We start from the raw sequence: 23,564 nt of genomic DNA on the forward strand, positions 1-23,564 counted from the left end.
AACGAAACCAACATTACTCATTCCCTCTGCAGTGTGCTATTTCCTCGGTCTCATGTAACATCTCATGTCACATTAGTATCGGATTCATCTATCAGGACCGCAGTGTCACGCCAGAACCTCAGCATCGCGTGTGTCACTCAGGATTAGATTAGGTCCTCGGCCTCACGTCCGGCTCTCAGAAAAATAGCACGAGTCTACTGTCTAGTCAGAGCCTGTGCAGCATACCGTGCATGGCAGCATGGCAGGGTGTCAGCATCAGAGCGGGTCTTCAGCCTTGTATCGAGGCCTGACATCATGTTGCCACCTGCGTCACGAATGGATCTCCAGTATCATGTTAGGTCTTCTCTGTCACGTCTGCACCTCTGTACCGTGTGAGACACTCAGTATTGTCTCAGGACCTCAGCAATGTATCAGGACTTAATCTCACAGCAAGCCTCTGACAACATGCTAGACTACCAGTGCCATGTTGGTCCTCTGCATGATGTCAGGCCACCAGTGTCACACATCAGCATCTTGTCAGGACCCCAACACAAAGGGAGGACCACAGCATCTCACCTCCCATCAACGTGCAGCCTCAGCAGAACACGAGGACCTTGGGATTGTTTCAGATGTGCGGCATCATGCCGTGGCCTCTGCATCATGGCATGACTTCCCTATCACGTGTGAACCCCATCGTATCAAGAACTCAGCATCTGTCATTTTCTCAAGGTCATGTCAGATCCTTCACATCATAGCAGAAACTCGGCGTGTCAGGGGTGGGTATCACGTCAGGCTTGGAAGATGACGTGAGCATCACACCACGCACTCAGAAACATGAGAGGAAGCCCTTGTGATGTCCACACCCCTGTCATGTCAGGTTCTCTGCGTCCTATCAGATCTACAGTATCCTGTCAGCCCTTCAGAATCCGTCCGAGCTTGACTGTCACTGCAAGATATTAACATACGGCCGATCTTCCCAGAGTATCAAAACCTCACTACCCTATCTCGCCCTCAGGATCATGTGGGGACCTCATTACATCAGGTCCTCAAACTGATGTCAGAGCCTCATGTCAAAAAAAAAAATCTCACTGTGTACCAGGTCCCCTGCGTTATATCAAGAACTCGGCGTCATGTCATGATGTCAGTCGTACCTGGCCCTCAGTATCACGTTCGGACCTCTTAACACATCGCGCTAGGCTTCAGTTCCTTATCAAGCCTTGTGTGTCACCGCATGACTTTGGCCATTATTCGAGGATATTGCCTTGTTCTCGTGTCAGGCCTTCGGAATCATGACACATGACTTCAGTATTACATCAGGACTTTATCATTGTCTAAGAGCCTCAACATCACGTGAGTCCTCAAGTATCACGCCAGGCCTTTGGTATCGCATAGGGACTTCAGCATCAGGTTAGGGCCTTGGTAGGACAAAGACATCGAATCAGTCTCATTGCACCATATCAAGCTCTCAGTATCACGCTACAGCTCCAGCATTGGATACTAACCACCTCAGTGTCATTTCAGGCCTGGGTCATCATGTCAGGAACTCACCGAAGGTCAGGACCTCATATAAGATCAAGCTTCCATTTTCCTACAAATAGCATCATGCTAGGACTCATCCTAAGGTCAAGGCCCCAGAATCATGTTGCTGAATCGGTACCACACTTACCCCAAGGTCATTCCGTGCCCTCAGTATAGAATAGACAGAATAAAACACCATGTGTGCACCTCAGTACGACATCTGGACAGCCCTTGCAGTCACGTCTAGAGCTCAGCGTCATGCCAGGACCTCAATAACACATGCCACTCAGCATCAAGGCAGGCCTGCGGTGGCATTTAAGACACACAATATCACATGTGGGTGCTCTCATCAGCTGAGAACCACAGTATGTGACCAGGTAGTAAAACATAGGGTCACCATGGCGGTCCCTTAAGCGGCGTGTCAGTGCCTTGCTATGATGTCAGTGCCGTGATGCAGGGTCAGCATTACATCAGGCCCTTAATTAGCATCCTGTCTGTCAGAACTTCTGCCCCATCAGGATCTCAGCGTCCTAGCGGGGGGTGCTCAGCGTCATGTAATGTCCACCGTATCATGTCAGGGCTTCTGAATCCATCATAGCAGCAGCAGCACATCATGACCTCGGCATTGCCCACCTCTTGGTATCACATACTTCATGCCATATGATACTTCATATATCACATTGTATAATCATATATCACATCAGAGGATCCTTCAGCCTCCTATTAGCTCCTGAGCAATGTATCTGGTCCTCTGTAGGCTCTGGTGTCATCTTGAATAGCTCTTAAGATCTTGTAGGGCTTCAGGATGTTGCCCAGGGCTTGCCAGGACGTGAGCAGGGTATCAGGCTATCCTTACTTAAAAATGGAGACCCTCTCACGGTGCCCCATTCCCCCCTCCCACTTAACAGGGCACTCTGCTCCCAGCCTTACCAACCCTGCCTCCTGTACTCCCCAGTCTCCCCATGAGGTTCACTGAGCAGAAGGTCAAGCCGTAAAGGACAGATGGACAGACATTCAGGACTCTTGGACACATCTATGTTTATTTTTTTTTCCTGTCAGAAAATTTCAAGAATTACACCAAAAAATACTTCAGCCTTTGCTACCTACTGACAAAAATACACCACAAAATTATAAAGCGCTCTGTGGTTTTGCTAGGGACGATTTGTTGATCCGTTTCAGATGACAGATGAATTTACAGGTGACTCAAGGTGATGGGAGGGGGGAGGGGCGAGGGAGGAGAAATCAGATGCGAGTATCTGGCGGGACGGTTTGAGCTACGCTACTATTACCCAGCTGCTGTGTACAATGATTTCAGCAATAGAGCAAGCCACAAGAAAGTACCCTTAAACGGCCTGTTGGAGAGGCACTGGGAAACGGTAACACATTTCAAATGAGCAACTCTCCTGGCCAGTTCTCATCCTCATGGGCCTAGAGCCAGCACCTCCACAGAAAAGGATTTCCAGGAAGGCCTGTGAGAAGCAAGAGGCCCCTGCTATCCCGTGCTAGGAAAGCCCAAGGATGCTGGCCATGCCTCCCTGTCAGGTGCTTCTAGAACCTAGCCGGAGAGTTTGGACAAATGCCCTCTGTCAACACAACAAAGTGAGTACGAAGTCACTTTCTCCGGCTTCTTTTAGAAATGACCACTGCCAGCCCAATCTTCAAGTTTCTTCCCAGCTGTCAGATTCCCAGGCTAGAATTGTCTATTGTCAAGAGAATCCTGCTGCCATTAGCACGTTGGGAAAGAGCAAAAATGTGAAACCCAGGTGCCTACACTTTTAGCTGGGCCCAGGGAGGCCCGCCTGACCCGTCTTCATCTTGTCACCTCTCTTCCTTCTCTCCCTTTCCACCCCTGCCTTCTTGAAAACACGGGCAGCAGCATCTAGGGTGACACCTAGAAAAATAAAAAAAAGACAACATCTACCCACGCCTGTTTGCTGAGGCACAACAGCCGCCCTGTGAGCGTTCAGAGCCTAGGTCCTCATGGGCTGCCCAGGGCTGAGCGTGGATGCCTCCCCCGTGAGTTTGTGCAACTCTTGCAAGCTCACCACTGAGTGGTACTCTGCTCATTCCTAGTTTAGAAATGCCAACATCACCTTTTTCTCTAATTCAGCCTTCCCCGTCTTGCCGTGCTCCTCTCCTGCAGACCACAGGCAAACCGAACAGCCTACCCTTTGCCACACAGATACTCGGACGCCCACGCAGAAACCATGGCGTCTTATCTAAGAAACCCCAGAGAGGCTCTGCTCTTTACTGCCTTGCTGTGTCTTCCACACGGAGCCCGTTTCATGCTTTTTAATTCTTTTTCTCTGGCTCCCTTTTCTGTCTCTAAATTACCCTAACAAAGAATAAGCGGCGGCTTTGAAAATATCTTACATGGGAACAATCAACACGAAACATGCCTTTGTACACGCGCCTGACTTGGGTACGAAGCAACAATACGAAAGGACAAAAGGAAAGATCGATTCAGACAACTCCAGTGCACAATATTTTTGGGGAGTTCTCCCCAGACCCCATCCTGCCCCGCCCCCACCCCGTACCCCAGCAGTACAGTGTTGTCTTGTAGCTCCAGCCTTGCTTAACTAGCGGGGGGCATTCCCTTCTCCACAACCCCCCATCCCAGCTGGGGCAGGCCTCTAATGGCCCTGCGTCTTGGGTGGCTTGGGCTCGTGGATGACAGCAGCTGCTGACAGCCATGGCCCGATGGCCCGGGCAGTGCTCTGCTTGGCCACGCTGTAGTGGCTGATGACTGTGTAGAAGCGGCTCCTGGAGCTGGGGTCCTGGGATGAGTAGTAAGCGTCCAGCGAGGCCGGGATACAGCGCTTGTGCTGGGGAAGAAAGAGATAAGAGTGAAGAGTGACCAGGTGGTTAGCTGGTACCCACGGGGATGCTGACGCCCTGTGCAGGGGCTTCAGTTCCATCAGGCACTCAACTGTACCACAGGAGACCCTACCCCTGCACGTGGCCACAGTAAACCTTCCCCAAGATTATGCCATCTTCAGAGGAGAGCAAATACACCTACTCTTGGTACTGAGGTAAGACCAGACGCATTGGCCTGATGACCATATGACATCAGTTCTCTAGTGGCTGCCATTCTCTGTGGACAATGGCCCAGACAGCCACTGGTCTTACCTCAGTACTAGCAGTAGATGTTGACGTAGCCCCACAGTGGGTTAAGGGCATGTTCCCCGGAGGCTCTCCATTCTCCAGGCTGTACTCTGAGTTTCCCCAGTTGATACAGATCTAGGTTCTCTGGCTTGTTTCCAGGGTTTGCCTTCTCTTATTCATTTATCAAATACATCACAAATTTACATATTTTAAGAAGACTATATAACAATCTAATTCTGGATGAATGTTGCACCCATTCCTGGCTCCTTCCACCCCTCTGAGTATTTATATTTGGTATTTTACATTTTTATCTTTTTAGAATTTCCCCCTAGAAAAATTTAGCAAAGCGTTTCACCTCATGCACAGGTAGAATTTTCTTCTTCCTTTACTTGTCAATATTAGGGAAGGCTATGCCATGCCGCAGACAGCCTTTTTTCACTGTCAGGCTTCTACAGAATCCCCTTGTATGGATAAAGCGTGATTTATTCAGCTGTCTCCATTGTCTCAGAGCCTCAACTTCTTTTTTTTTTTTTTTTTTTTTTTGGTTCTTTTTTTCGGAGCTGGGGACCGAACCCAGGGCCTTGCGCTTCCTAGGTAAGTGCTCTACCACTGAGCCAAATCCCCAACCCCGAGCCTCAACTTCTATCCATTAAGAGTGTCGCCCCCTGGAGGCGTGTACCTGCACCACCCTACATACACTCTAAGTCAGAACATTCCCTATTTGACCCCCACCTTGGAGCATCATCCTAGCTGTGATGTCTTGGGAAATCCTATTAACTAAAGACGTGAAGTTCTGTTACTTCTTATGGAAAACGGGGGCAATAAATTCCAATTTTTTTTCCAGAATGGTTATGGGTAGTTTAGTAGAGATAACATTTATAGAAATTTCTAGTAAATAGTCTGACAGAAAATAGATACTCAGCAAATGGTGATTATAATAATTAACATCGTCGGGTTGGGGATTTAGCTCAGTGGTAGAGCGCTTGCCTAGGAAGCACAAGGCCCTGGGTTCGGTCCCCAGCTCCGAAAAAAAGAACCAAAAAAAAAAAAATTAACATCGTCACCTGCTTCGGATTTCAAGCAGCTAATTTTATAGCAACTAACATGTATTGAGAGTCCATTACCAAACAGGCTTATTATTATTATTATCATTATTATTATTATTATTATTATTATTATTATTATTATTATCAGTGCTCAATTATTTGACTGTTTGGGCATACATAATTCTCCAAAGGAATAAGACGTCTTCCAGGTCACCCAAGTCTTTGAAGGAAGGAGGGCAACTAAAGCAATAGTCAGGAAAAAATGGGCCCAGAGGGTGAGGGGTCTGGACACAGGCAGGAAGAAAACCTCAGAAGCTCTGATCTCTGTCCTCCTGTCTCTTTAGGGACACCCTGATATAAGGGGTCAGGGGTTGGCCAGCTAGCCAGGGAGATTCAGAGCTTTCTGAAGACTGCAAGTCAACATTAAGTATCAGCGAGCTTCTGTCACTGCTCATGCGCAGTCTGGAGCTGCCCTACTTCCTGACCTTTTCTTTTTCTTTTTTCTTTTTTTTTTTTTTTTCGGAGCTGGGGACCGAACCCAGGCCTTGCGCTTCCTAGGTAAGCGCCCTACCACTGAGCTAAATCCCCAGCCCCCTTCCTGACCTTTTCAATAGCAACTCTAGAGCCTGCCTGAGACTAGGCTCCATCTTTCACCGCTCATGCGCAGTCTGGAGATGGCTCACTTCCGTCCTAATCTTGCCATGCAACTCTGGCGCCTACCTGAGACTGGTCCTTCAGGAGGACACGATAACTCTCTCCTGATGCAAGCTGTGTTTCAGACAGTCCACAGGTAGACTGACAGACCCAAACATGGCCAGCAGGGAAGCAAAGGCATCGGTAATCCCTCCAATTATCGACAGTCTCCTAGGGATGCCCGCCTACCCCAAGCTCCTTACCTTGTAGACAAATCCTTCAGGACAGCTGTGGTCGTAGGTGAAGGCTTTGTAAACCACCAGGAACACAATGCAGGCGAGGAAGGCAAGGGCCAGGCTGACAAGAATGGTGACCTAAAAGAAGACAGAACTGAGAGTCACATGGTCGGTCGTGGCTTACCCATTTTCAGGCCATACAGGCAACCCTCAGCACCTGGAGGCAACAGGACGGCTGGTGTGTTGGAAAGGGGAGAGGCCAAGGGCCCAGGGAATTCCCTGCATCTTGGCATTGTCACAAATTAAAATCTAGTATGATCCTTAGAGAACGTGTACCCATGAGCCTCAGTTTCTCCCTCCTGCAGGAAAATCTAGAAAGTTCTTAGCTATACATGTGATTCCCCCTCCCTTTTTCCCTCTTCCTGTCAACATGTGGGATGGAGGGATAATTAAGTCATTGCATCCAGGGCGTGGTGGTTTGTATATGCTTGGCCCATGGGAAGTGGCACTATTAGGAGGTATGGCCTCGTTAGAGGAAGTGTGCCACTGTAGGGGGCGTTTTGAAGTCCTATGCTCGAGCTCCACCCAGGGAAGAAGGGAGTCTCTTCCTAGCTGCTTGTAGAAGAAAAAAAAATCTCTCCTGTTTGCTTTCTAATCAAGATGTAGAACTCTCGGTTCTTCCAGCAACAAGTCTGCCTGGATGCTGCCATGCCTCCCGCCATGATGATAATGGACTGAACCTCCAAAACTGTAAGCCAGCCCCAATGAAATGTTGTCCTTTATCAGAGATACGGTGGGCATGGTGTCTCTTCACAGCAATGAAAGCCTAACTAAGACTCAGGGCTTCCTGCTTTCCTTCCACACCACACCCCTGTCCTCACCAGTGGGGTCTCAGGTCAGGCATCAATTGCTGGCTTTGCCTCTGTTTGGACACCTGATACCCACCTTGCACGTGCCCCCTACTCACTGTTCTCCTATCCCAATTTTATTTCAGCTTCGTTCTCCCCGCCTCAGGAATGCCAGTTCCACCGTGGCTGGCACTCGGCCCAAACCTCCTGAACACCTTAACCGTTCTCCCCAGTACTGCACACCTACCCTGTGAGGAAAGTCTGCCTTGCTGTGCACCTACAACCCGGACACTTTCTACCACTTCAATCCAGTGGGTCTGAAGCCATGACCCTCTCACCTGCAGCACTGACCTAGCTCTAAGAACTTTGCATGCCTCCTTGCTCTCTGTAGTACAGTTGGCACACAACCAGAAGAAAGTCTTGGCGATTTTAAGTTCAAGAGGGTTTTTCTTTTCCTACTCCAAAGCGTGGGATCGTCACCAACTAACCAGCCCAGAGTAAACGATCCCAGAGTAAATGATTGACTCCTGGCTGTTATCTACAAGCAGGTTTTTGTTTGTTTGTATAGTCCTGGGACTCCAGACAAACTGGAGCAACACCAGGACTTACTAGAAAGGAGTAAACGGCTGATAACAAGCTCGCACTCCGACCCCTCGCCCCCTATGATACTGAGGTCTTTGGACTTCCTGTCACAATTTGGGTGTGTGCATTACTTTTAAAAAGTCCATTGAGTCAGTTGGCCTAGAAATTGGACACAGCTCCTCTCAGGAAAGGAAAGTTTTATTTGATCTAGAAGAAAAATTAAGTCAATGTCTGTGGAAGTCCTCATCCTACGTTCTCACCCTAAGGCGTGTGGTAACCATAGGAGGAGACGGGGTCTATGATGCTCCAAGAAATATGTCTACACTCAGACGGATGTAGAATCCCATTTAAAGCTACCAATGCTGCCATGAGCTGCCCTGGCCACTCCCTCCATTACCCAAGCCCTCAGTTGAAGCCTGTTACACACACATCGCCTCCCAGGCAGGGTTTGGGTGATCACACAGTAGGATGAGGTGATGCAGAGCTCAGACCCAGGTCACCAGGCAGGACGTGGAGCTGGAATGCGGGAACCCATGGAAATGGAACCTGAAGAGAAACTATGTCTCCTCAAATTAACACTTAAATACACAGGAGAGTGGGTCACCCAAGATCACCACCCACCAATCCTGAGAACCCAACAGCAGCTGGTCAGGCAGTATCTGGGTTATAGATGTAAAGAAACTAAAAATTTCCAGATTGTCCAAGACCCAAGAGACAGAAAGAGTGTAAATATTTGCTCAAGATAACCAAATATCGTTTTGTCAGCTCCCCCTCCACATTTAGTGATTGTACATTAATGAATTCAATTTACTAGAACCCCCCAACACCACTCCAAATGTGGAAAAGTAAAACTTTCTATACTGAACAAATGTCGGACAATATGGCAGTTACTTACATGGGTTTCTATTATGCTAGGCATTCTAAGGACTCCAGAGGAGCGCTAACATGTAGGAAGATGTACAAAGGTCATATGCAAACACAGTTGCCCATCTGAAGAGTTTGGTGTTCACCAGGGGGTCGTGCACACAGTCACCCACTGATCTCGCTAGATGGTGTGAATCCACATAATATCATTCAGTCATAAGAGGGGTGAAATATGTGTGACAGACGTAGATAGACCTCAAAAATCATTGCACTGAATAAAAGTGATCTAAAAGGTCACTATGAAATATACAGAGTACATTAAACTGCAGAGATAAAAAACACATGGGCAGCCACCAGGCCCTCAGGGTCAGGAACAACAGGGAGTGACTGGTAATGGGGCCAGTTTCCCTCTGGGTGAAGAGAATGTTTTGAAATTAGGCAAGGATGACGGTCACATAGTGCTGTAAATATTGTAAATGCCACCGAATAGTTCATTTTAAAGTGACTGATTTTACAGTGTGCACATTTTTACTCCAAGTTTTAAATGCCAGAGCTGAGGGAACATGTTGCCTCCAGGGTGGGAGACATTCCTGTATTTGGTGACTCTGTCAGAGTGCTATAAAATGCTGCTGGCCTCCCTCCCAGCCAAGTGGGCTGCCCACATACCAGGATGCAAACAGTCATGGCCCCACCAGTGACAATGACATGGCCATAGACCTCATGCATGCAAAGGGGCTACTAGCAGGTTAAAGAAGAGTGCCCTGCCGTCTCATCCCGGGTGCAGGTTCCCCAGACATACTAGCTCCTTTCTGAGAGGAGCAGGGTGTGATTTACCTAGGTCATCAAAGCTGACTGTGTGACAGGGAAGCCTTCAGAAAATGTCACTGGGAAAAGAAGAGAGGGGAGGGGCGGAAGATGTAAGTCTCCTTTAGGCCCAGTGGTTTCAAGACTACTATCAGAAGCATCTGACAGACCTTTGGATGCTGACATCTAGGTTTTCCCTTCCTGTGGATTCAAATTTAATGGGCAGTGGGCAAACGGGCCCAGGACATGGGCATAGTTTTCAATCATCCTATGAACTATAAGGTACACCCATGGAGAGACTGACTCCTATACGCTGTTTTGATTTGGATCTCGAACTGGCTAGATCATGTGGATAGCATTTTTAATCACCCAGGCTCCTCCTGGGTGATCTGACATCAGAATCTCTGGGGGAGAGTCCAGGCCTCTGGGTGCCTGAAGCCTCTGCCTCCCTGGTGAAGGCAGGGAGAAGAGCTCTCTGTGAAGACCTGGGCCATGGCAACCTTCATGAATGCTGAGTGCTGAATGAGGCTGGGACTAACCTGCCCAAATGTGCAGTTGGCAGGCTGTATTAGGGCAAATGGAGGTCATGTCCTCTGAAAGCCATCATCCCTCTCCTAAATTTTAGCAGGGATTGCGCTGTGACCAGGGCTACCAGCCCAGTGGGCTCTGGGACGAACCTGGGGCAGGAATGTGTCAGTGGGGGTAACTGCAGAGAGTGAGCGCCAGCTGGGACAGCAGGAGGCTCCGAGGAGAGGACCACACTTCCGCCAGAGGGCAGCTAGAGAAAGTGTAGGGTGCTCTAGAGACATGGTGGGCTTGGCTCAGAGGAGGCAAAGGAGTGGGAGGCCTGGAGCGGAGGGTGGGGGAGAGTGGACATACTGAATGTGGAGCCTTAACTCAGGGTGACAGGGAACTCTTGAAGGTTTTAAGTGGTCATGTAGTGGGATCAAGATTAGGCTTTGGAAAGATGTCTCTGGGGGCAGTGTATAGGGGGAGGGCTGGAGACAAGGCTGGAGGCAGGGAGGCCAGTGGGAAGGCTGATAATTAGGGGATATCTCAAACATCGAACCAGCCTGGGCAGTACAGTAGAATGAGTTACGTTGAAGAGACCATGTCTGCCTCGGCCCCAGAACTGGCGCATGAGGCTATGAGATTTCTCACTTGGCTTCTACTGGGGTTTTCAGGCTGGTAGATAGATAGCCTGCTGCCCTGAGCCAGCTTCTCCCCTCCAGGAAGCTCAGTAGAATTCACAGGCCTCCAGAACTCGGAGTCTGTAGCTAAGTTCCCCAGTGGAAGGGTGAACCGTGGCTTGCAGGGAAGAACCTTCCGTTCCTCCCCCCACCAACATGCTCTGAACTCAGACGCTGGGCTCCATGTCAGGGTTGATTGACTCAATTACAGCACCCAGTTCCTGGAGATGTGCTAATGCCCTTGGCTTCACCCCTCCAGAATTTAACAATCCGGGACCAGCACGAATTCCATGCTTTTCATCTAGATGCTAGGCGTCCTGCGATACGCTCTTCAGCACCTGCCAACACCTGTTTCCATCTCCCGAGCGTTTCCTCACTTCCGACTTCCTCACCGCAGCCAGTTTCCAGGTCTGCTCTTAGCCAAATGCTCTGAGGCAGGCAGGCCATTAGGGATGCGCAGTGACCAGTTAGGTATCTGATGAGCCCCCTCCTAGCATGTCACAGAGCAGGGTGTGGGGGCAGAGCGGATAGAGGGCAGGGGTGGGCTAGAAGGAGTCAGAGCGGTCCACCCTGAGGCTTTCAGCAGATCTCCTGCCCCTCCCCTGCCCACTGGCCAGAGGCAGCACCGCCCTGCTCTGAATGCCAGCCCTCCTGAAAGATTCCCAGAAGAAAGGCTTCCTTACTGCATTACCCATGCTCAGCGGAGCGGACAAGATCCTCCCCCAACCCCAGCCTTCCTTTCCCTGCTCTCCACCTCCTACCTCCAAAGCCATTAACTCCTCTATCCACTCTAGACGTCCCATATCAAGGAAGGTCTCTTGCCCCAACTCCCCCTAAGGTTCTCAGGCACCATTTAGCCCCTCCCTGTCCACTCCTGTTCTTCAGGAATATCTCACTATGGCAGGACAACCTGGTTGGTCTGCTGCTTCCCTTGGGAGGCAGTGCAGAGTAGCTCTGCACGGATAGAGCATCCAGGTCCCGTTTGCCTGATTGATTGATTGATTGCCTGTGAGGTAGACTCTACTGGATCTTCATCTTTTAGGTGAGACTAAGGCACAGAGAGGTCATGTGCTTTTCCCAAGGACACACAGGACATTAAGCAGTATGCTCTCAGGAGATGAACTATAGAGGATGTGCTATCCGGGGGTTGGGTCTGTTCTGCTCCTCAGAAAGTGTGGACTAAGCCTGCTCATCTGCTACATGCTGGCTTGAAGCCCAGGTTAGAGGAGTTCTCCACACAGGGCAGACAATACTAAGTGTGTAGGGGAGGGTCCTTTCCTATGGTCTCCAGCCCTGATTCCTGTGAAAATCTTCCCCCTCTATAAGAGGGGAGACAGTCAGAAAGTGTGTGTGCATCCCTGGAGCAGGAGGAGGGCGGCCCTCATCTCAGTCTGCCACAAAGGGTACATCATTTGGAAGGACGGGCACGGCAGGTGTAATTAGGTCAAAGGTCTCGAAATGCTTCACCCAGGTGGGTATTAAAGGCCATGGCTTTATTGTAGACACGGATGAAGGCAGACACACTGGGGAAGGAGAGGCAGTGTGGAGATGGAGTGAGTCCCAGAGCTAGAAGATTCAAGAGGAGAAGACCCCATGTAGGGGCCTGGGCTGGCTAGCTTCATGTCAACTTGACACAGGCTAGAGTCACTGGGAAGAAGGGAACCTCATTTGGAAAAATATCTCCATATAAGATAGGGCTGTAAGTAACCCTATAGGATATTTTCTTAGTGGCTGATGGGAGAGGAGCCAGCCCATTGTGGGTGGGACCATCCCTGGGCTGGTGTCCTGGGTTCTATAAGAAAGCAGGCCGAGCAAGCCGAGTTGAGCAAGTCAGTAAGTAGCACCCCTCCATGGCCTCTGTATCAGCTCCTGCCTCCAGGTTCCTGCCCTGTTTGAGGTCCTGCCCTGACTTCCTTCAGTGAATGTGGTGGTGTGAGCCAAATTAACCTTTCCCCTCCACGTTGCTCTGATCATGACGATTCATCACAGCAGAGGCATCCCGGGCTAAGGCAGGGTCTATCCACATCTTTGTCTTGAAATTCTGGCTTCCATAGCTGAGAGAACCAAGTTCTGCTGCATTAAGGCACAGAGTTTATGGTCATTTATCGTGGCAGCTCCGGCGAGCTAACACAGTGTCCTCCAGTAGTGCCCGGTGAGCTAAGGAAGCTCTGTTTCTGCACATTAGCTGCCAAGAGCTCCTCATGTACTTCAAAAGTCGCAGACTCAGGAGGATGACTGTCACCATGTCTGGTGTTACAAATCATTGGAGCTACCCCTCACCCCACAATCCCGTAAGCTTTGAAGCCCAACACATCATGTATCTCTCCTTGCCTGTGTGTGTGTGTGTGTGTGTGTGAGAGAGAGAGAGAGAGAGAGAGAGAGAGAGAGAGAGAGAGACGCAGAGACAGAGAGAGACAGAGAGAGGGAGACAGAGACAGAGACAGAGACAGAGACAGAGACAGAGACAGAGAAGTGACACCTCATTTTTTGCTGCTCTCCACAGCCCCAGCTTCCAGTTCTGGAGTGGTTCTGGTGGAGAGGAGACCTTATGTGCACTGAAAGCCCCTGCCCCATACACATTTGTCCTTGTTTTGTGGACGAAGTCCTTGCTGCTGTGAGGTCTCACATCTCCTCCATCTATCTAGCATCTGACCATCTATTTTTCTTTTCTTTTCTTTTTTCGGAGCTGGGGACCGAACCCAGGGCCTTGTGCTTGCTAGGCAAGCACTCTACCACTGAGCTAAATCCCCAACCCCATCTGACCATCTATTAACAGACTCCAGCTGACTTGAAACTTAAAATATAGCCCGCACTGGACTCAAACTCATCCTCCTGCCTCAGCCTCTGAATGCCTGGATCAAAGCATTTGCTGTCATGCTAGCTTCGGGCCCCTTGTCACTGTTCTTGGCTTCCAGAGGGACAGGAAGGGAAGGAGAACCCAATGCATAGGGTCATCTGAAGTCTGCCGTCTGACACGGTGAGCTATAAGCGACACGGAACTGGTCGATAGGACGCTTGTTTCTGCTGGCCCACAGAGCTGGGCCCTCACTCTGGAGCAGGTACAGCATGTTCTGCAGTAGCTACAGGTTGTGTATCGCCCTGCTTCTGCCTCTAATTAGCTGAGCATCTTGGGTAAGAAACATCACTGCTCCAAGCCTGTGTTTCTTCATCTATTAAATGAGGACCCTTAAGGCGGATGTGGACTCAGATCTGGTGATACCTCCAACCCCCAGACACACACACACACACACACACACATACACACACACACACACACACATACACATACATACACACACATACACACACACATACACACACACGCACACACATACACACACACATACACACACATACACACACACGGGCACACACACACACACACACGTGCCGCTGTTACCTCTCACTGACTGTTCAGTGATGCACAGAGCCCTGTGACAAGTGACATTTGTGCACTCTCTGTTTTAAGCCTCATGCTGGCCCTATAGGCTCAGTCACCACCCTCACTTACAGAGCTGGAAACTGAGGCACAGTGGAGCCCAGTTCTCGGCAACAGAAAGAGCAGAGCCTGGCCAATACCACAGAGCATGTCTGTGGCCCTTCCCTGACATGCTTTGCTAATCCTCCGTGTCTGCGGTGGCGTTTGCCTGCAGGAGGGCAGGGGAGTGGCACGTTACCATGAGGCAAATTGCTCACTTATTCTGGGAGCACATGGTACCGCAGACTGTAAGGGGCAGGAGAAGTACACAGCGGTCCGCTGACTGCCCAGCCAGGTTCCCCACCCAGAGCCCCAGCGCTGGGGAAGCAGGGGCCTTGTTAGCATTCAGGTCCTGCAGCCTCTGTGCCATGGTTCCCAACAAATGGCCCTTCTTTATGAAGAGAATGAACCCTGGAAACCTCCTGGCAAGGGAAGCTCTCACACTGGGGAAATTAAATTTTGTGGAGACATAAAACCAGAGCCACCCAACAGGCGTGATAGAAGTGGCAACCACCCCCGAGGAGATGGAATCATGGCTCCTGGTATCTTATCCTGGGATTGGTCTCGGGATTCTGAAACAAGCTTCAGAGGACAGGGCGGGATATAAGAGCCTCTGCAAACCCACTGAAATGGTGTTCTGGCCTCTCCCTCGTACCAAGCAGAGCAGAGAACACGCTATGGTTGGGTTGTCTAATGGAGGCCTCAGAGTGGTATGCACCTGGGTGTCTACCCTCTGCCCCGCCCCACCTTGGGGACCTCAGCTCCCTTCTTAGGTAGGGGTTGTACAGAAGGCATCTGCATAGTGGCTGAGTATGGTGATGCAGACCAAACCTTAGGTAGGGCTGGATCAGTATAGATGTCCAGGGTCTTATGGGACCTCAGCACATACACCAGCTCTACGCCCATTTTACAGATTTGTGCAGGACACAGACAGAATGGCTTGTCGTGTCTGACAGGCTTCTTGTTCCTCTTCGGCATCCTCTCTCATAGCATATCCTGGGGGGGGGGGTTCTTTTCTCTCTTTCCTTTTTTTTTTTTTTTTGGAGCTGGGGACCAAACCCAGGGCCTTGCGCTTGCTAGGCAAGCGCTCTACCACTGAGCTAAATCCCCAACCCCCTCTCTTCCCCTTTGACACACTGTGGTTCCCTCAGGGTATTGGGGGGCATAGAGATCAACCTCATACGCTAACTCTAGGCCACCTGAGAACACTTAACATCACTTGTACAATGGATCTGAGTTGTTCCCTTAATCTCCCCTGAGATCAACTACCGTGGGGGAAGGGAAGAGCTGTGTGTGAAGGCACTAACTTGGCCTCCCTCCTCCTGCTGGGTTCAGCTCCACCAGGCCTGTGTGTGACTCAGTTGTTTCTTTAGCACCAGGGGTTAGGATACGGTACTGTCACGGTCATGTGTGCTCTGTGAGGGCCCTGCTGACAAGCAACAGCCTCTCTGAGTTTCTTCAAGGCTCCTCAAGAGAGCTCACTGGCGGTTCACATTGATGAGACAGAAATGAGTTTCTGAGGTGAAGCCTGGCCTCTCTGGCCTCTTCCGCCTCCCCTGGCTAATTAAGTCTTCCTTTGGCCACTGAGGCTCTTCCTAAATGACCCCTCTGGAGACCGCAGAGGTGTTCAAATCCTCCTCTTTGAACCTCCATGGCCTGCACTCTTGTGGAACTGAGTCAGATGCAGAGTCCCGAGCCCCTACCTCTGGGTTCCTGTGATAACTTCCATCCCACCCTACCCTGGAATTCAGCAAAATCCACACAGATCCCAGAAGCCAGGGAGCAACTTACTCAGAACTGTCATCAGCTTGTTACAGTTGAAATCATGTTTTTGTTTTTCTGTTTTACCTCTAAAGAAGACAAAGCCGTCTCAGTGTCTGTGAGGAGCTGGCCCCAGAATCCGTGTGGATCTCACTATGATACATTCTTCAAACAGTAATATTCTGTACTGTCAGCCACAGCGGGGAACAGGGGTTGGCCCTCCCAAGTACGTGACTGTGCTCCTCCTTCACGCAGAAATAGCAAGACTCATGACCCCAACCGTGACTCATGAGATAAGAAGAAAAGGAACGGGGAAGATGGAGGGAGAAGACCCTGTACTTTGGAGACACAGCACAGGGCCTCAGCCCCTCAAGCTCCCTTTCTGCTTTCCTGAGCTCCATTGACCTCTCTTCCTTTTCTTCTCATCTCATGGGTCAGGGTTGGGATCATGGGTTTTGCTATTTCTGCGTAGGGAGGAGCACAGTCACCTGTTTGGGGTAGGGGCGTGGTCAACCCCTCTTCCTCCCTGTGGCTAACAGTACAGAATAGTCCTGGTTGAGCAATGGATGGCGACCAGATCCACATGGGTTCTGGGAAGTAAAACACCAGAGCAGGGCAAGGAAATGAGACCCGTATTAGAGGTCCCCAAGGCCATGGCCAGGAGGACTCAGGACAAGGGATGACCTGTGTGCCTGGCTGTGACTTGTCACCATCAAGGGCCACACCCATAGTCACAGAAAGGAAAGGAGCCCATGGCCAAGTTCAATCAGGCCATGGGCTTCCACAGCCCTCCTGGTGGGGCCACACAGCGTGTGCTCCATCTCTATGGAATTACATTTTGTTATTTGATGCATATGGGTATTTTTTATTGGATGAGTACAGGTATTTTGCCTGTAGGTAAGTGCACCATGTGCATGCAGTACCGAAGGAGGCCAGAAGAGGGCGTTGGGCCTCCTAGAACTAGAGTTACAGTTGCGAGCTGCCACGTGGGTTCTGGCTGCTTCTACAAGTTCTTCTGGGTCTTCTACAAGAGCAGCAAGGGCTCTTAACTGCAAAGCTAGCACACAGTCTGGCATTTTAGCATACTACATCAAGCTCAGCAGAGACTCAGTACCTGGGGACTTGTGCTGAGTGCTGGTCAGGAAATCACCCTATGCTGCCCACCACCCTCTGTTCTAGACGGCTAGATGGAAGGCAGTGTGCAGCTCACACAGTATTGTGTGTAAACCGAGGCAAAGAGAACCCTCCAACAGTTCTGGGACTGGAGTGGAGGGAACATTCTTAAAACACAAGTTCCCAGAGGCCAAGCTTGCAAGCAGCCCTCTCTCCACGGTGCTCTCAGCCTTACTCCATGAGTTCTTTTTACACAGACAAGCACCCTCCCCAGGGTGTGTGTGTATGTTTGTCTGTCTGTCCGTCTGTCTGTCCATCTGTGACACAGGTAGGGAAAGAGACATGAGGACCTAGAGGATTCAGTAGGGAGACCTTCTTCCATCACAAACAAAGGCAGCAAGGCCAATAGGGAGTGGAAATGTGTTCCCCTCCCCCACGTCCTCACTCCCCCTCCCCCACCCCCTCACCCCCGCTCCTGGCTACTTTTGTGTCAATTTGACACAAGCCAGAGTTACCAGAGAGGAGGGAACCCCAGTTGAGAAAATGTTGCCATAAGATTGGGCTGTAGGCAAGTTTGTAGAGCATTTTCTTAATTAATGATTGATGGGGAGGGCCCAGCCCATGGTGGGTGGGGCCACCCCCGGAGCAAGTGGTTCTGGGTTCTATAAGAAAGCAGGCTGAGCAAGCTATGGGGAGCGAGGTAGTAAGCAGAACCCCTCCATGGCTTCTGCATTAGCTCCTGCCTCTAGGTTCCTGCCCTGTCTGAGTTCCTGCTCTAACTTCCTTCCGTGATGTGTAAGCCAAATAAACCCTTTCCTTCCTAGGTTCTTTGGCTGAGGTGTTTCAGCACAGCCATGATCCTAACGAGGACCCCCTCAATGTCTATGTTCACAGGGGGCCCTGCTGTCCATGGTGACTGCTCGGTGGGCAGGCCTGGCTTCTCACCCTGGGGACATGTGGGCTAGCCTCTCTGGCTCTGGGAGCCTCCGCTGACTGTTGCCTAACAACGTTGCAGTTCTGTTCATTAGAATTTGGAACAGAGTCTGATTCTCCAAATCAATTTTGCTGACCTGATTTTTTTTTTCTTAAAAATCACTTTTCTGCCAAGAAAGGGGATTAAAGAATGAAAGTGGCTAAATCAAATAAGGAATTTGGGCTGCATAGATTGTGTCTCCATGGAGACGAGAACACGGGCTCGTCTCCAGCAAGATGGCTGGATGCAGCAAGATAGCTGTGCTCCAGATATCAGTGGCCAGAGATGGGGTTTGCTTCAAGTACTTGGGACAGAGAAGATGCCATGCCCTGGCCCCTTTTGTTGAGATGGACGAAAGCAAGTGGATGCCAGTCCTTCAGCAGTCAAGTACTCTATGTTCCAGGTCCCAGTTAGGCAGGAGTCATTGTTTTTGGGTCCTTGATCTTGGAAATCAAGTCTGGTGCAGCAGGCCTCAGAGGACAAGAAGCCATGATAACTCAACATTAGGTATGATCACAGCCAGGGCCCATAGCATGGGAACTCCAGAGAGACTCAACCCCAACAACGGTATAGGGAGGCTCCTTGTTGTGTGTGCACTGGGGAGGGGTGCCCTCCATAGGAAAACAAGCCCATAGCAGAAAGGTCCAGTGAGCCTGATACTACAAACTGGGAGCAAACGAACTTTCCCCCACATCCGTTTTGTTTTTTTACCACTCTCTTGGCAAGTGTGCCTTGGGTTCCTGTTATCGTCTGCCAATGGTCTGTGTTCATATGTTCTAGCTTGGTCCCCAATGGTGATGCTGGGACTGGGGGGAAACCTTTAAGAAATGGAATCTCAGGAGGTCAGTCATCTGGATGCATTGTCTTTGGAAAGGGGTTCAATACTTTCCAGGGGACTTGGGTTACTTTTCAGCCTGGGTTGTCATAAAGGAGCAAGGCCAGCTCCTTTCTCTTGTCTGACTTCCTGTCTCGCACATGACACCTCCCTTTCCCACACATTTCCACCATGATGGCATCTATTGTGATGTGATATGTTAGTGGGATCTCTGTCATAGCGATGCCATGTGACTTGGACTTTCAGCCTCTAACACTGTAGGCCAAACAAATCTCGCTTTCTTCATAAAGTGTTGAGCTTCAGGCTTGCTGCCATGGCAGTCAAAGCTGAGTCTTTTTTTTTTTCTTTAGGGCTTGGGGAGGGGAGTTGAGAGTGTGTAGTAGAAACAGAGAAAGGCAGAGAGAGAGAGAGAGAGAGAGAGAGAGAGAGAGAGAGAGAGAGAGAGAGAGAAAGAAAGGAGGCCATCCATGAGCACATGGAGAGAAGGGGGGAGCAGGAGCAAGAGGATGAGAGTGAATGAGTCTTTTTGCATCATAATATAAGAACCCTCCCTGAAGTGAAGCTGTGTCATAGAGATTCCTTCAGCTCTCCTGAACCCCGTGCTGCAATTCAGCTCTAGGAGAAGCTGATCTTAGGGAGAGCCAATGTTTTCTGGGTGACCAGAAGCAACCCCCATCTACCATATGGGTCTGGTTTAGGCAGGGAGCCCCTGGAGAGTGTCAGGATGTGGTACCAAAACTTACTTACTTCCTTCCTTCCTTCCTTCCTTCCTTCCTTCCTTCCTTCCTCCCTCCCTCCCTTTCGTTTTCAGAGAATTTTAATTTATGTTCATACATGTGTGTCTGTGTGAGTACATGTCACAGGTGTGGTGCTCACAGAAGCCAGAAGAGAAGCTGGGATTTTAGGCTGTATTGAGCCACTCGGTGAGGGTTCTGGGAACCTAACTGGGATCCTCTGGAAGAGCAGCCACTGAACATCTTAAACCTCTCTGAGATCCATCCGTCAGCGAATTCCATGTCTTCTAGTCAACGTGATCAACAATTTCATCCTTAAATAACACAGAAACTGCCCCCTTAAGGCCCACATGTCCTTGGATGAACATGCACGCACACATGTGCATGTGTGCATGTATGTGTGTGTGTGTGTGTGTGTGTGTGTTTGTATCTGAGTGTGCACCATGTGCATGCAGTGCCTGTGGAGGCCAGAAGAGGACTCCCTTCTTTGGAGCCCCTGGAACTGAAATTACAGACCATTGTGAAGGCACCATGAGGATGCTGAGAACCAAACTGGGGTCCTCTGCAAGAGCAACCCCCATGTTCTTAATCACTGAGCTGCCTCCTGTAGAAACATCTCCACAGGCTCCATTCTCCCCGTCTTGATAAAAGGAAGCCAGGGGTTTCCCTAGAAGCCTGCAATCCAGGCTCTGCTCCCCTGACCGCCGAACTTGCATTTCTCTCATGTCTTCAATTTGATTTCAGAAAACCCCAGCTCTGACCAGGGACCTTCTGGACACCGCCCAACTCAGCAAACCAAGAAGTTCGCAGCCTGGCTACGCCTGCGGCTGGTGATTACAGCTAATGCTCCACTCCACCACACAGGCAGAAACGCCTTGAGCAGCAGGGCCGTGGATCTTATTAACTGCTTTCGGGTGACGGTTTTAAATTATTATTAAGAAAATGAAAAGCTACCAAGTGTTCAGGACACAGGCGGTGTGGTAATTCAGTTCTGCCCACCCAGAGGCTGGGATGCGACTATTTGAAAGGGAAGCGGTAGAAAGGAGGAGGGAGAACTTAACACCAGACCAATATGGGTTTCAATGTCTGTTCCAGCATTTAGTAGTTTGTAACTTTAAGCTGACGACACCATTCCTCTGAGCTTCCACTTCCTTATCTGCAAAACAGTGACCGGTTCTGACATTCACTTACCAGGTATGGCGGGAGAACTTACAAGCACGTGGAGCAGAACACCCCCAGATGCTGGCAGATGCTGCCATCACCACTGTCACAATCTGTCCCTCACCGAGAGCCAACCACTTGACCTCCTGCTGCTATGGGTGCTAACTTTGTTTCATGGAGAATGCTGGGTGGGTCACACCCCTGATTAACCTCACAGCTTCACTGGGCAGGTACGAGACCTGTGCACCTCACTCGCTCTCCCTGGCTGCCAATAATTAAGGGTCATTTTGATTCCCTTTAATGAGGACAGCATCTGTGTACACACAGCCAACCTGGGAGTCCATAGAGACACTGCGGTAGGGCCTGAAACCCAGAGAAATGTCTATCCCAATCCATGTTCCCACGGGGACTGTGGTTTCGGGACTCCGAAGCCCTGTATGAGGTAGGCAGCATGACCCAGAGCGAGGTGTCCAAGGCTCGGTCTTTGTACAAAGCTGTATTTGAAAGGCCATGGACTGACTGATTGAGGGATTGGAGGTAAGGCTTGGGCCAGGGAATCTTCCCGAATATAGGAACAAGGTCCTTAAAGAGGAGCAGACTCAGCTACTCCAGGCCGAGAAAGCCACCCTGATGTTTGTCTGTGTCAATCAGGCATTACCCAAACTGCTTTCTTGGATACTGTTTCATGTATTTGTATTTGGCCATGACTGGCTGCTGTGGACACTCAGCGAGTAAAGAAATGTCACATGACCATTTTTTCCCCTCTCTACTCTTAACTTTATTTATTTGTATCAGTGATGCCTGCATATATGTCTGTGCAACACACGTGCACAGAAGAGGGAGACAGGTCCCCTGGGACTGAAGTGACTGTGATCCATCACAGAGGGCTAAGGGTGGTATTTGGGTCCTCTTGAAGAGCAGCCAGTGCTCTTAACTACTGAGTTAAGTCTCCAGCCACCCCCCTTCCTCTTATTACCATGCCCCACTATGGGTTAGTAGCGCCTAACGTTCACCTCATACCTCTCTCTGCCCAAGCATTCGTGTCTGCAGGATTCCTATAGGACGAGCATCACTAATCCGAAGATCTGAAATTTGAGTCGTTCTGAGCACTGAGGTGATCCGTAAGCGGACGATTCCCACTGCCGACCCCACACAGTGGGTTATGGTGGGGATGAAGGCAAGCCCAGTAAGAATGCCAAATAAAGTGACCGCAGGCTCTCCACAGTGTACACATGAAACACGACAGTGTGGATGTGCTTCCGGGCCCCAAGGCTACCGATTGTGAATATGCAAATATTCGAAGTCTGCCCTCTTTAACCTTCCTGGTCCCAAGTGTTGCTGGACAAAGGCGTCTCAACCGTACATGTGCTTAATGCTATTATCTCAGAGACGCCAACAGAAAGAACAGAAGTGGGAAAACAAGATGCATGGAAGATAACAGATCTCATCTTTGAGATGAAGGGGCCATTGGCTGGCTTAGTGTTTTCTAGAAGGCTGGCCAGAGAAGGAAATGGATCTGTGACGATGTTCATAACATGTGGAAGAGAAATACAAACTGACTGCTTAGAAGATGAGCAGGCGGCTTCTCTCTGACCTGTCCAGCTTCAGACAAGCCACTTCCCCACTCTGTTTTGTTTTCTATCCAAGAAGAGTGAATCCAGCCATGTCACTGTCACAAGACAGTTCTGAAGTCCGACAGCATCGACAAAAGGCAACAGGCACTGGTCCGGCAGCCCCGTCTCTACTCCGTCTACCCCAGCCTTCTTTTCTCTCCTGGTCCTGAAGCAGTCATTGGAGTGTGGGTGTTTAACTGTACAAATCATTCACTGTCATTGTTCAGAAAGAAGGAAGGAGGGTGGAGTGGGGGGTCACAGCTTCGCAAGCGCACCTGTGCCTGAGTTTCCTGAGCCACAGCGAGCAGCTAAGTAGTTTGGCCTCCAGGTTCTGTCAGAAATACTCATTCAAATAAACCGGGCAATGGCAGTCCGGGGTGATACTCCCTGCCACTAACCATCAGGAGAGGTAAATCAAAACCGTAGTTAGATGCCACCTCACCGTAGCTAGAACGACTGTTCCCAAAAGGAATAATGATAATGATGATGATGATGATGATGATGATGATGATGATGATGAATGCTAAAGATAATGTACAAAAAAAGGGTGGGAATATAAATTAGTGTAGCCACTAAGGAAAGTCATATGGAGGCATCACTAAAAACTGAGTATGTCCTCAAAACAATAAAGTCATCGTGTAGAAGAGGCAGGAAGCACTCGTTCACACCGATCTCAGCGCTGTTTCTAACACTTAGGTCGTGGGATCGATCTGGGTGTCCATAACAAACGAAGAAAGAGAATAAAGTATTTATGGACAGTGGAATACAACTCAGCCATAAAAAAGGAAACCCACGAAATCTTGTCACTCGCAGTACCATGGGTGGTCTGCTAAGTGCTATGTCAAGCAGATAAAGACGAATGTCACTGATTCGCATCCTGTGTGGGGTTAAAAGGGGTTCATCGTGCAGAAATTGAGGAGAGGATGGTGGCTATCAGAGGTCAGGGTAAACTGAGGGAGAGGCGTGGTCAGGAGGTTCAGTGTTACAGAGGCAGAAGAGTCAGCTCTGCTATTCTGTTACTCCAGGGTCAATATAATTCCCCAAAATATACTGTATATCTCAAAAGGCTATGAGAGGGTTTTTAATGGACT

The 23,564-nt window shown here is 49.8% G+C and overlaps 1 protein-coding gene across 1 annotated transcript in view; it reads right to left on the reverse strand.

Annotated features, from left to right (window-relative positions):
* Positions 1 to 2,520: 2,520 nt before the first annotated feature.
* Positions 2,521 to 23,564, reverse strand: part of Nsg2 (neuronal vesicle trafficking associated 2) — a 59,843-nt gene continuing 38,799 nt past the window's right edge. The window contains exons 4-5 of the mRNA NM_001034152.1: positions 6,545 to 6,655; positions 2,521 to 4,322 (exon numbers count right to left, since the gene is read on the reverse strand). Coding sequence (NP_001029324.1) covers positions 4,131 to 4,322; positions 6,545 to 6,655 — 303 coding nt within the window. The 3' untranslated portion in view covers positions 2,521 to 4,130. The remainder of the gene's footprint in view (positions 4,323 to 6,544; positions 6,656 to 23,564) is intronic.

Source organism: Rattus norvegicus, chromosome 10 (assembly GCF_036323735.1).
Source record: "Rattus norvegicus strain BN/NHsdMcwi chromosome 10, GRCr8, whole genome shotgun sequence".
Lineage (NCBI taxonomy): Eukaryota > Metazoa > Chordata > Mammalia > Rodentia > Muridae > Rattus > Rattus norvegicus.